The sequence below is a fragment of the Cetorhinus maximus genome, chromosome 24 (genome assembly GCF_964194155.1).
Source record: "Cetorhinus maximus chromosome 24, sCetMax3.hap1.1, whole genome shotgun sequence".
Lineage (NCBI taxonomy): Eukaryota > Metazoa > Chordata > Chondrichthyes > Lamniformes > Cetorhinidae > Cetorhinus > Cetorhinus maximus.
The window spans coordinates 44,552,727-44,567,354 of NC_135902.1; the positions used below are offsets into that span (position 1 = coordinate 44,552,727).

Sequence of the window (14,628 nt, forward strand, 5' to 3'; positions counted from 1 at the left end):
GCTGCTGCTCACTCACCTCAGTTCCCCCAAAATGAAGGCCGCCAAGTGCACGTCGCCTGCATGCTGTTGTGAAACACGTCATTGGGAAAGCATGCCGATGTGAACAGACAATATGGCAGGGTTCCAAGAGCCCGGCAGGATGGCCTTTTAATTATATGCTAATGTATTACAATTAGCTCCCCGTCGACTGATGGCGGGAAAAACGGCCCACCATTCGTGGGCTGAGCGTACGATCGTCGTGAAGCAGGTCATGCCATATTTTCCGCGTATGATCCCTATCACGTCTGCCGCCAGTGAGCTCGGAAAATTCCGCCTGTTAACTCTGTTTCTCTCTCCGCAGATGCTACCAGACCTGCTTCGTTTTCCCAGCATTTCCTGTTTTTATTTCAGATTTCCAACATCCACAGTATTTTACTTTTACTATAGAAATATTTGAACTTCACCAAAGATTATAAAAATTTGCTATGAGTTTTCAGCCCCTCACACTGCTGTTACTTTGCCACTTTGTGCAAAAATGTATTCATAATTCCTTTTCACAAAAGAATTTTCAGACCTTTTTGTCTTCAGTCACTAATTTTCAGACCTTTTTGTCTTCAGTCACCAATTTTCAGACCTTTTTGTCTTTGGCCACTCTCATCCTTGAAGATTAAAGTCACGCACAATTATTGCATTGCCTTTCCTGCCAGCCCTGATTATTCTTGATGTATACCCTGTCCTACTGTGTGGCTACTGTTGGGGGCCTATAAACTACTCCCACCAGTGATTTCTTTACTTTGCTATTTCTTATCTCCACCCAAACTGATTCTGCGTCTTGATCTTGTGAACCAAGATCATTTCTAACAATTTATACTGATGTCATCGTTTATTAACAGAGCCTCCCCACCTCCTTTTTCCTTTCTTGCTGCACTTCCAAAATGTTAAATATTCTTTAATATACTGGTCCCAGCCTTAGCCAGCTTGCAACCATGTCTTTGTAATGACCCGTTTTACTTCTACTGGCCCAACCGCAGCCTTTTTAAGTTTCAGTAGCTCTTCCCTAGCTTCTCCAACGTTCATGGGTTCTACCGCCTACTGTAGGATGTCCAACCTCTCTCAGTTCCCTGTACGCATGCCTTTCGGGAGTACTATTCTCCAATTTGCCCTAGCTGCCTCTTATCTCCCTATACAGTTTACATAGTCTTATTTCCCTTTCTTGCTGTCTTCTTTGGAAAACTCTTTCTTCTTTCTGTTCCTGCCTCTTTCTCTCTCTCTTTTTGCCTTTCCTGCATCTCTCTCTCTTTCCTTTCGCTGCCTCTCTTAATTTTTACCTTTCCTCAAATTCCTCTTCCGATTTTCACTGCTCCAATTTTAATTTTTCTGCTGCTAATTTATCTGTTTCAGTGTCCTCAATTTCCACCTCTAGATGTTTCACCCCCATTTTAACATTTTCTTTTTCCTGGCTTTTGGACGGAACTTCACCTCTAAGTGTCTAGCTACACCCTTTGATTCTTCCAAGGATAGTACCCTTAGCTTCTCGGCAGTTACCTCATCTTCCTCTATGAAAGCATTGACATTGAATGTGAACATTTTAGCACTTCAGTATCATAGACCCAAGAAAACCTTTAGCAGTTTTAAAATTGTTTTTAAAGGAACAATTTACTTTCCCCACTCCAATTCTTTCATCAGTCTTTTGGAATAAATCTCAGACAAGCCCCCATTTTATTATGACCAGGTGAGAAGGAGTGAACTGGCTCCCCTCTATTGAGCCTCCTCAGTTGGTCACAACAAAGGTTTAAGTTTCTTTTTTATGAGGATATGCCTTATTAAAATCGGAATGTATTTAACTATTTATACAGTGAACAATAAGGAGCCAATCAAACAAGGTTTCCCTGAGTTTAAGAAAGAACAAATTTATTAACCACTGAACCCTAGAAAAAATTAATAAAAATGCAATGCCCTACACACACACAGGTATCAGAAATAAGGGTAGCTAGAGTCCAACAAAAAAAATTAAAAGGACATACAGTTAAATGTCTTTTGCTTGACCTTGAGGCGCAGATTGTTAAATGTTGCGGCCAGTTTGGATTAGCTGGTTTCATGGATGTAGTCAGATGTAGAAGATGTTGCAATTATTACGAGATCTCGTGTCAGTGGTAGATTTCTTGTAAAGTTATCTTCCGAACAAGTTAATACACTTGTTCCAAAAGAGAGAGGGAGAGAGAACATAGCTTTTCAGTCTGTTTCCACTGCTGAAAATTTTCTTGACACTCCCTGTGTCACTTGCAATCTCTCTGCAGTGGTTGCAGGTTGGCCTGTTATACTTCATCCATTGTGTATTTCCAAAGGGTTTTGGGTGGGCCTCTCTGCGGTAGTCATTGTTTCAATACCCAACACTTTGCATTTTAATGTCCCTTCCCTAGGCAGTGATGAATTTCAATGGGTCTGAAGTTTTGTTTGTTTTTCACCTTCACCTTTGTAGGTGGCCCAGTATTTTTAGGTAGTTTTTTCTATCTCATTTCAAATTGCAAAATTTCCACTGTGTTGAAAGTCTGAAAACCATATTTTCAAAATTAAAGGGGCATAGTTTTGTGACAGTTAGCTCATTTATGAGCCCAGCTATGGTGCTGCGTCTGAAGCTTGATGTTGCAGCTTCCATTACAGCCTAAGCAGAAGCCATCCAGCGTCTGAGTGCTGTAGTGGAAGCTCATATGGAAGTCATGCAATCCATTTACTGCTTGGAAGCTCAGTCTGCTCTATTCCAAGCTTCGGTTTGCTACCACACCAGCTAAGACTGTTGCCATCATGGCTGTGGGTATCAGTTTTCACAGAGCTTCGAGGGTGGCACAGCAATTCAGCAATCTGCCCTGCAACAGATTTCTAGGACTTCTGAGGTGCCACCCTGAGGATTGGCAATAGTGCTTTGGAGCATGGTCCAGCTGTCCTCTCTCAAGTACAGCATTCATTCTCTCACTACAACCATTATGCCAATGCCTTTGCAATTGCCTTCCAGCCAGCCAGCCCAGACTACTGTTGCTCATGCTGAAATGGTGCAGCCTGCAGCCCAACTATCTGGAGCCAGAGCTGCTCGAGGTCATCCTACAAGGCCAACTGCAGTCTCCCCCACTGAAAGTCAACTGGTTTCCACTAACCATGTTGTAGCCATTGGTGTAACACAGTTTAGGAACGACAGGACAGGCAAAGGCATTGAGAAGATGTAAGGGAATGCACATGATTGATTAATTGATGTTTAAATGCATTATGGAACGGTTTGATTAATAAATTTGATTTGAAATGTTTATTTTGTGTTGTCATTTATTTTAACATTGTGACCAAACAGACACTATGATGGTCAATAACAGAGGGAAGGTAAAGTTGAGTTGGTGAATGGGGATTTGGGGGTCGCATTTATTGGTATTCCAGTTGGAGGAGTCGATCATGGAGAGCCCGACCAAAAAGGGGCTGTGTTGATTGCCACCTCCCTTTCTCTTCCTCATCCCCTATGTTTCCTCCTTCTCTTGCTCCTCAGCTGCTTGTTGTGTAGGTGGTGGTAAGTCTGTACCCTCATGATGACAAGTTTGTGCAGCACGCAGCAGAAACCACCATTAATCTTGACACGTACTCTGCTGAGTCAAATCTCCTCCAGAGCAGCCCAGGTATTGGAGGTGTTGTTTCAGCACCCCACTGTGGCAGCATGGCTTCCATTGTATGCATGTTGCCTGTGCGTGCATCGGTTGTGCATCAGAGTCATGAACTATTGTGTTGAAGAATAACCCTCATCGTTCAGAAACCACCATCTGGTTTGGCTCAAATGCAGATGGCACAGGGCACAGGAACAGAATAAAGGCATCATGAATTCTGTCAGGATAGCAGGCATTCACTTGTATGATACACTGTGTATGGTTGCACACCCATTGGACTTTGAGGTTGTCGTACTCTTTTTGGTTGTGGTATATCTCAGAGTTGAATTGCACCACCAGCAAAACGATAGGCACGTGGAGAAAGGCGCTTTGCGTCATGGGGTAGCTTGCAATTTTCACCCAACTGTATGCCGTCTCCACCTGCTTCTCTCTGGCAAGAGAAAATTCAGCCGCCTTGGAATACAGAACCTCAATGATCTCCCCTATGCAACAGTGGACAGAAAACTGAGAGATGTTGCAAGTATCACCTGTTTCAGCCTGGAAGCAGCTTGCACAAAAAAGCTCATGGCCATGTTCATCTTCACAGCCTCTGGCAATAATGAAGTTGTGATTGCAGCAAGTGGTACATTTCAGTGAGGACAACCTCACTGAAGCATTAATATCTGTCACACTGGACAGGGTTCTTGGAACCTGTCGAGGTCAGGAACAGAGGGGGCTGCAGCCCAAAAATACTGGTGCCAGCTGGTTTCCCAACTCTGTTCCTAATGCTGGCCACTTGGTGAAATGTGGTTCGGGACCCGTCAAAGGCTGTCCGCTCCTGGGAGGCACCCAGCTAATTTGGTTCATTAACAATAATAAAAAATAAAATAAGAAAATACTGGAAAACTCAGCAGGTCTGGCAGCATCTGTGGAGCGAGAAACAGAGTTAACATTTTGAGTCCGTATAACTCTTCTTCAGGGCTAAAGATAAGAGAAATGTGATGGATATACTATTTAAAGGGGATGGAACAGGTGAAGCAAAATAGAAGGTCAGGAATAGGTGGGAGCCCAGGAGAGATTGACAAAGATGTCATGGTCACAAGACAAAGGGAGTGTTAATGGTAGTATTAAAGACTAAAGAAGGTACTGATAGTGGCATGAAGGTAAGATAGCAGAATGTGTTAATAGCCGAACAAGGGTCAGCGCTCTGTGAAAGCACAACATAGTGTCATGAAGCTATTAATGTATATAATATTTTGGAAAATATTTTTCTTTTAAAATAGGGGTTTAGCCTGTGGATGTGTCTTAATTGGATTAAAGCCAACCAATCTGGGTGCTTCGATATTACTAATTTTGAGATGTAAACGGAGGTAGAGCTCATTTGCATTTTTTGACTAGAGCATTCAAGAAGTGGGGTGAAAACTGACGCCTATCTAGCAGCTACCAAACAATATGTTTATATTACTAATAAAATCGGTCCTATGAAACGGGTTTCATTGTTAAAAGGTGTATTTCAAAGAGGCTGGTAATACAATGAGAATTTGCATTCAATCAGTGGTGGTAGGTATAACTTCAGCAGTTTTCGGGTCTGCAGGGCAGAGGCAATGTAAGATCAAATGACAGCTGCAAGCCTCCAACTGTCTCCACAGGAACCAAAGTGAAAAGAACCTCATTTTGAATTTGTAAGGTGAAAATGCTTTGCCTGGTGTCTTGTTAAATCTATGTTGCTGTTGCCTTATTGGAGATTAGTTTGGGAATTTTTAAAAAGTTATTATAGTGGTAATTTGTAGCCATGTGTGTATATATTTGAACCTGTGTAAATTAACAAAATGTTTCATTTAGTTTAACGTAAAACCTTGAGAACTGGTGGTCTGATTCCTGAATTTAAAGTTGCATTGCCAACATAACACTTAAAATTATAGGTTATTACAAAACAAAAATAAAAATACCTGGAAAAACTCAGCAGGTCTGACAGCATCTGTGGAGAGGAACACAGTTAACATTTCGAGTCCGTATGACTCTTCAACAGAACTAAGGAAAAATAGAAGAGAGGTGAAATATAAGCAGGTTTAAGGGGGGGGGGACAAGTAGAATTGGATAGAGGGCGTTAACTGTGTTCCTCTCCGCAGATGCTGTCAGACCTGCTGAGTTTTTCCAGGTATTTTTATTTTTGTTTTTGTTTTGGACTTCCAGCATCCGCAGTTTTTTGTTTTTATCTATAGGTTATTACAGTTGTTTAAAGTTTCCCTCTGGAATTTTTAAATAACTCATCTTTACCAACTGCATTGGTCATAACAATAGAAACAAGTGACAGATAGCCCTGTGGGGGTTGTTGGGGGGAAGGGGGTTGGGAAAAAGGATAAAAAGAAGATAAAAAGAAAAAATATATATTAAAATAAAGAATTAAGTAAATATAAATAAACAAATAAAAATAAATAAATGGAAATTTAAAAATGAATTAAAAAGGGGTAAAAATGGAGGAGAGAATGTTATGAGACAGCCTTTCAATAAAGCTGAGTTATTTTAAAATCCCAGTGGGAAACTTTAAACAACTGTCATAACCTATATTTTTAAGTGGTATGTTTGAGATGGAAATCTAAATTCAGGGATCAGACCACCAGTTCTCGAGAGGTTTTATATTAAACTAAATGAAACATTTTATTAAGTTACAACACATTAAATACATATACATGGCTACAAATTACTACTGTCATAACTTTTAACAAATTCCTAAACTAATCTCCGTTAAGGCAACAGCAGCCCATAGACTTAACCAGACAGCAGGCAAAGCATTTTTACCTTACAAATTCAAAATGAAGCTCCTCTCACTTTGGTTCCTGTGGAGACAGTCGTAGGCTTACAGTTGCTTTGATCTTACATTGCCTCTGCCCTGTACACACGAAAACTGCTGAAGTGATACCTAGCACAGCTCATTGAATATAAATTCTCATTGTATCACCAGCCTCTTCTAACAATAAAACCCCTTTCATAGTACCAATTTTTTTCATAATATAAACATATTGCTTGGTCTCTGCTAGCTAGGTGCCAGATTTTACTCGCCTTCTTGAATGGTCTATTCAAAAAATGCAAATGCATTCTACCTCTCTTACATATCAAAACTAGTACACTTCAAAGCACCCAGACTAGCTGACTTTAGCCCAATTAAGACACGCCCACAGATTGGACCTCTATCATAGTTTCCAATAATATTATATACATTATTAGCTTCATGGCAGAGTGAAGCTGTTGAACTTCAGTTTGCGTTGGGCTTCACTGGAACATTGCACCAGGTCAAGGACAGACGTGGGCAAGAGAGCAAGATGGTGTGTTGAAATGGCAAGCAACAGGAAAGTCTGGGTCATGTTAATGGTTCATTCACAGTCTTGTCAATGGTAAGTAAACGAGGTTGACTGTGACTTGCCAATTGGCGTCCAGTTTCCTGATGGATAAATAGGTCTATAGGTCCTCCCTGCCTGCCTGTGTGCAGGTTCAATCTAAGGCTGCCCTAACCCTAGCCCCCGAGGCACCCCTCCAAGCACACCATCCCCCCACACCCCACAACATTAGTGGCCTGGCTGCCTTTTATTTTAAATTAAATGTTTAAAAGTTCCTGGGAAGGCACTCCAAGTTGAAGCACTCTCTCGATTACTTATCCTTTAGTGCAGCAATGTATTTCTAAAGCTGGAAGGCCTCAGATTGGGCCTCCAGCTTTGAAAGCTCATCTGCCACCCTTAATTGGATAGGGAACCTGTCTCCATGGCAATTAAGGGGATGCCTCAGCCAAAATCCAAGCAAATGACTTTTTCCCCCTGTGGCCAGCTTCAGGACCTAGAAAAAACCTAGACGCATAGATGTTTACAGCACAGAAGGAGGCCATTCGGCCCATCATGTCTGCGCTGGTCAACAAAGATCTGACAATGCTAATCCCATTTTCCAGACCTTGGCCTATAGCCCTGGAGGCTATGGCAATGCAAGTGAATATCTAAATACTTCTTAAATGTTATGAGAGTTTTTTGACTCACCACCCTATCAGGCAAAAAAATTTCTCTTCTACTCCTCTCTTAGACTTCTACCTCTTACCATAAATCTATGACCCCTGATTATTGACCCCTCTACTAATGGAAAAAGTGCCTTCCTATCCACCCTATCTATGCCCCTCATAATCTTACACACCCCTATCAGGTCCCCTCTCAACCTTCGCTGCTCCAAGGAAAACAACCCCAGCCTATCTAATCTTTCCTCATAGCTCAGACCCTCCAGCTCAGGTATCCTGGTAAAACTCCTATGCACCATTTCCAGTGCAATCACATCCTTCCTATAATGTGGTGACCAGAACTGCAGGCAGTACTCCAGTTGTGGCCTAACCAGCATTTTATACAGTTCCAGCATAACTTCCCTGCTCTTGTATTCTATTCTATCCTATCATGCTGTCATGCTAGGAGAATGCATACTGTTGCACCTGGATCAAGTGGTTTGTGTAGAATCCTTCAAATCAGCACAAAGTCCTGTCCCTCCCTGTAGACTTTAGCAAGTTTCAAGAACTCTTGAAAACACCAATTGCAGCAACAGCCAGTAGAAATCAACAGGAACTAGCCTTAAAGCAGTTGATGAACCCTTTAAATAGCACTGGGGGAGTGTCCTCCCTGCTTCTGAATATGTTTAGCTGTGTTTGTTTGAGATGTGGCATTAACTGGAGTGCTGAGCTCCAAAATGGCAGCACTGGCATCAATTCAGAACATCACGCTCTGCCTATTCTACATATTTCTGTGGACATCTGTGTGCACCCTAACCCTCTCACCAAAATTTCATACAAAATGGCTTGCACTAGAATTGTGCATGCGTGTGCCATTTGGAGCTAATATGCTACTTGTAGCACTGAGAAACTGGCATTTAGGAGCTGAAATTTGTGGCCTGTATGGCTCAGTGAGGATTCATTAATCTGATTGGTTGAAGAGACTGTTGCTTGCCGCCCTCACACATGCCACAGATACCCTGTAGAGGGCACTCCACTGGAGAGGATGCCCAATGACAGGAACTTGCCGCTCAAAAGCCCCAGAACACTATGTAGGCAGTTATAAATGCAATGAATGGCGAGCATTTTGCTGCCAATGTAAAATCTGGAACATTGCCATTTTAATTTTTATCCTGTCATTAATTTGTATTGTATTTTTACGTGTAAATTTTAGGCTTCTGAACAGAAATACCAATGTTTAATTAATGTAAATGATGTGTTTTTGGCTGCTTGAATATGATCAATAATCACAATGGGGCTACTAAGTATTTCTTTCAAAGTCTGTAATATGCTTAGCTATCTGTTTTGTATTCAGTGTAATTTATATAAAAATTAAAGTGGGATGGTATTTCCACTTTTGGTAGCAAAAAACCTTGCAGCAACAATTCTGAAAATATAATATTCTTCAATTCTTTCAGATAAGACTTACAGTTCTTGATGTTGAATATCCTCTGATAAGCAATGAACTGGCTGATATAGATTTTAAATTGATTAAAGCTGAACGAAATTTGCACTGGAACAGCACTGGTAAGTTTTACATTGCCATAAAATTTGAAATTAATGTGTTTATATGACAATATCATTGCATCAGATGCAAAATTGCACACTATTGTGTGCAAACTTTTGTTACGCTCTTTGTTTACGACAACAGCAAACAACCCTATCGACCCTGCAAAGTCCTCCTTACTAACATCTGGGGTCTAGTGCCAAAATTGAGAGAGCTGTTTCATAGACTAGTCAAGCATCAGCCTGATATAGTCATACTCACGGCCAGACACCACCATCACTATCCCTGGGTACATCCTGTCCCACCGGCATGAGAGACCCAGCAAAGGTGGTGGCACAGTGGTATATAGTTGGGAGGGAATTGCCCTTGGAGTCCTCAACATTGACTCCTCACGAAGTCTCAATCTCCTCCAAGTTGAGCACCACTTGGAGGAAGCACTGAGGGTGGCAAGGGCACAGAATGTACTTTGGTTGGGGGACTTCAATATCCAACACCAAGAGCGGCTTGGCAGCATCATGACAGACTGAGCTGGCCGAGCCCTAAAGGACATAGCTGCTAGACTGGGTCTGCGGCAGTTGGTGAGGGAACCAACAAGAGGGAAGAACATACTTAACCTCACTCTCACCAACCTGCCGCAGATGCTTCTGCCCATGACAGTATAGGTAGGAGTCACCAGCACACATCCCTCATGGAGACGAAGTCCCATCTTCACAGTGAGGGTACCCTCAACATGCTGGGTGGCACTACCACAGTACTAAATGGGATAAATTTCAAACAGATCTAGCAACTCAATACTGGGCAGTCATGAGGCACTATGAGCCTTCAGCAGCAGCAGAATTGTACTCAACCACAATCTCTAACCTCATGGCCCGGTATATCCCCCCAGGAGGGCATGCCAGAAGCAGCACCAGGCATGCCAAATAGCATAAACAGCACATGATAGACAGAGCTAAGCGATTCCACAACCAATGGATCAGTTCTAAGCTCTGCAATCCTGCCATATCCAGTCGTGAATGCTGGTGGTCAATTAAACAACTCACTGGAGGAGAAAGCTCCAATCCTCAATGACTGGGGAGCCCAGCATGTCAGTGCAAAAGATAAGGCTGAAGCACTTTGCTACAATCTTCATCCAGAACTGCCGAGTGGATGATCCATCTTGGCCTCCCTCGGAGGTCCCCAGCATCGCAGATACCATAGGACCATAACCATAAGACGTAGGAGCAGAAGTAGGTCATTCAGCCCATCGAGTCTGCTCTGTCATTCAGTGAGATCATGGCTGATCTGATAATCCTCAACTCCACTTTCCTGCCTTTTCCCCATAACCCTTGATTCCCTTACTGATTAAAAATCTGTTTATCTCAGCCTTGAATATACTTAACGACCCAGCCTCTACATCCTCTGTGGTAAAGAATTTTACAGATTAACAACCCTCTGAGAGAAGAAATTCCTCCTCATCTCTATTTAAATGGGTGCCCCATCACTCTGAGATTATGCCCTCTGGTCCTAGACTCTCCCACAAGGGAAACAACCTCTCAGCATCTACCCTGCCAAGCCCCCTAAGAATCTTATGTGTTTCAATAAGGTCGCCTCTCATTCTTCTAAACTCCAATGAGTACAGGTCCAACCTATTCAACCTCTCCTCATAAGAAAATCCTTCCATACCCAGGATCAACCTAGTGAACCTTCTCTGGACTGCCACCAATGCCAATATATCTTTCCTTAGATCAGGGGACCAAAACTGTTCACAGTATTCTAGGTGTGGTCTGACTAGTGTCTTGTATAGTTTTAGCAAGACTTCCCTACGTTTATACTCCATTCCCTTTGAAATAAAGGCCAACATTCCATTTGCCCTCCCCTATTACCTGTTGAACTTGTATGTTATCTTTTTGGAATTCATGCAAGAGTACTTTCTGTGCTGTATCTTTCTGCTGTCTTTCTCCATTTAAATAATATTGAGCTCCTCTATTCTTCCTGCCAAAGTGCATAGCCTCACATTTCCCCACATTATATTCCATCTGCCAAGCTTTTGCCCACACACTTAATCTGTCTCTATCCCTCTGTAGACTCTTTGTGTTACCTGCTTTTTGTCTCCCTCCCTTTTTGAATAAGGGCGTTCCATTGGTAGTTTTCCAATCTTCTGGGACTTTTCCAGAGCCTAAAGATTCTTGGAAGATTACTACCAGTGCATCCACTATTTGTGTCGCTACTTCCTTTAATATCCTAGGATGCAACCGATCAGGTCCAGGGGACTTATCGGTCTTTAGCCCCATTAGCTTCCCTGGTACTTTTTCTCGAGTGATAGTTATTGTATTTATTTCCTCCACCCCTTTTCCCCCTTGATTATTTGGTACTTTTGGAATGCTATTAGTGTCTTCCACTGTGAAGACTGATGCAAAGTATTTATTCTACTCCTCTGCCATTTCGTGGTTCCCCAAGTAGAAGGACAAGGTCAGCGGACACATGGGAACACCACCAAGCCACTCACTATCCTTCACTGTCGTTGGGTCAAAATCTCTCCCTCACTGCACTGTGGGTGTACCTATTCCACATGGACTGCAGCGGTTCAAGAAGGCAGCTCACCACCACCTTCTCAAGGGCGATCAGGAATGGGCAATAAATGCCAGCGACATCCACATCCCATGAATGATAAAAAATAAGATTGTGTTGTGGGCTCTGGACTTGGAAACAGTCCAGGTGTCGGATTTCCGACCCTGACTTCAAAATAAAGCCTCATGTCAGCATTGACAGTGTTAGCAAAAAGTTACAAAGTGCACATTAACAAGTGAATGAAACTCTTGTGAACCACTCAGTGTTCTGACTGACATGGTGGCCATTGCTGTCTGCAACTTCTACACAGTTCTCCCCTTGTGGCCTCAGATAAGGCCTGCTCGCTTGTGTCTGCTTGCAGCTAAGATACCTGTGGTGGGTGTCCTTGTCATGGAGATGCTGTGGGGATCAAATCAGGGGCAGCCTTCATCACAGGGCCCTGCTGCATAAGTTGTTCCTCAGTCAGAGGGACCAAGGATGCCAATAATGATGGTGCCCCATGAGGGGTGGCACACACATCCTCATTGGTGACTGCCTCAGCCCTTTGATGGCATTCTGAATCACTATAGGGACCACCACCTGGGGCACAACTAGCAGCCACTCAATGCCCCTTTGCACAATCAGTGCCACTGACCAGCCCATGCCACTTAGCGCTCCATGTATTCTCTACATGTCAATGCACAATTCTTGCATCCATTCTAAGTGCTTCTGCATATTGACATCCATGAGGTTGCCCACTTAATGGAGCAATTCATGTATTCAAAGCCCTGAACTGAATGGACTCCTCCGATCTCAGCACATGACTCCACACTGCCTCAGGGAAATCCAAAGTGTGGGTACATATTTCTCGTTATTGGTCAAAATAGAGTCTGCTTTCTTGTGACTCTCGAGGCCCTGCACCGGTTGAGTATGGCTGTGCTTGTACTGCATCTTCCAATTGGGACTGCCCACAGCTGCCTCTTCTTCTTTCACCTCCTTTTGGTCACTCCTGCCATGCTCTTCACCCAGTGTCACCCTTTCTAATCATGTGTGAGGACCCACCAATGTCAGTGTATCTACGCTGGGTGAAGGGTACGCTTGTATGATGTGGCACTTCTGGTTCTACTGTTTCGGATGTTTGAGAGGCCTTTGGGATGTGGCAATACTTTGCACTCCCCCTTCATGACTGATTCTGTGGGAGAGACAAGTAGATCATGAGAACTAGTCTGTAACAACAAAAGCCTCTGCAGCGATGAAGCTTCCCAAATCAGATGAGTTCTTGGCATGCTGTTAGACAGGAAGGAGTGCACACCATCTCCTTCACCTATAGATCTTGATATATTTTCACCCTCTCCTCGAGGTATTCCCATCTCTCCATCATCCACTTGGTTCTGCAGAGCCACCTTAGTGATATCTATTGCTGCTTTCTCCATGGCAGTAATGATAGCGACCTGGGCACTCCTCCTCTTGTGTGGGACCTCTCCCTGGCATTATATGCTCTCTTCACCTGCAAAGAGAGAGTGATATGGCACAGCTGACCTCTCTGACCAACCCCAGCAGCTTATTTACATAAAAAGCTGCAGGGTTGTCAGGACCTCAACAGCGCTAGGGCTCTGAGCATTGCTGAGGGGTCACTCATGTCCCAGCACCATGTTCCCTTAGGCTCAGCTGGTGTGCCTGCTGAAGGTTGAATTCCCTGAGGCCTGGTGTCAGAGTTTTGTGTTCCACTCACCTTGCCAGATTGAAGATCATTAAATTTCTTGCTGCACTGCACTCAATAGCTCTGCACGCATATCTGCTTCTAACATTTTCTGCAAACTTCAGCCAGGCTTGCTTCATTTGGCTTGGTGGCCTTCTCCTGCCACCCTCTGGAAACAACACCTCATGCTTCACCCTCACAGCCTTCAGGAGGACCTCATCTATGAAGTATGGGGCAGCCCTGCACCGTGTGTCAGCCTCTGCCTCTTCTCCAGCTAAGTTAAAACTTTAATGTTGATTCAAAACATCTGCCTCAGTAAAGGCTGCTGTAATCCCTTTAAATTGGTCCTGCACTTTCAGAGTTCCGCCTCCACCACTTGGCTGCCAAACCCGCCCTCCAGCTAATTTGCAGCTGACATTGAGGAAAATTGAGGCCTGTGAACTACTTTCGATCCCCTTCCAAGTGCAGGTTTGGGACACGGAAATTGGTTCCAAAGTCTGGCTTCTGGTCGAAGAGGCAAAATCCTGTCCTTGGAATTTAAACTGTCCTGTACTCTCACAAGAGCCGCAATTCATGATTGTGTGGAATTAGCAATTAAACTTTGGCTCCTTTTTAAGTGGGGGCGTCATGAAGAGATTAATGTCTATAATGTTATCGGAAATTATTTTTTAAAGTAGTTTAGTGGTGTCTGTGTATAGTGTGTATTTGTGTGTGTCTTAATTGGATTGAAGCCAGCTAGTCTGGGTGCTGTGATGTATAGTAGTTTTGAGATGCTAATTAGGTAAACAGTGAGGAAGTTAAAAAAGTTAAGTGTACATTTATTGAGTAAAGCATCCAAGAGTGGGAGTAAAATCTTGAACCTAGCTGGGAGACGCCAAGCAATGTGTTTATATTACTAATAAAATTAGTGGGATGAAAATGTTATTGTTAGAAGATGTGACATTAAAAACCTAGTAATACTATGGGAAATTTACATTCAAAGGAAAAACTAGGTATAAATAGAAAGGAGTTTGTGTCTGTTGGGCAGAGGCATTTTAAGATCTAACCAGCCTGTACGCCTGCAACTGTGTCTGCCAGGAACCCCATTTTAAATTCATAAGGTCAAATGTGCTTTGCCTGGGGTCTTTTAAAATCTATGAGTTTTACTGTTGCTTTAACTGGGTTGTAACTGATTAATTAGCGGGTTTTTGTAGTTATTATAGTAGTAATTTTGTAGACATATGTATGTGCATACAATTTTTCTTGTATGAATAAATGTTTAATTTAGTTTTATAAAAACACCTCATGA

At 42.9% G+C, this 14,628-nt stretch overlaps 1 protein-coding gene across 1 annotated transcript in view; it reads left to right on the forward strand.

The window, feature by feature from the left end:
* Positions 1-14,628, forward strand: part of LOC144699540 (dynein axonemal heavy chain 17-like) — a 785,608-nt gene that overhangs the window by 123,813 nt on the left and 647,167 nt on the right. Inside the window, 1 exon segment of the mRNA XM_078570587.1 lies at positions 9,027-9,135. Coding sequence (XP_078426713.1) covers positions 9,027-9,135 — 109 coding nt within the window.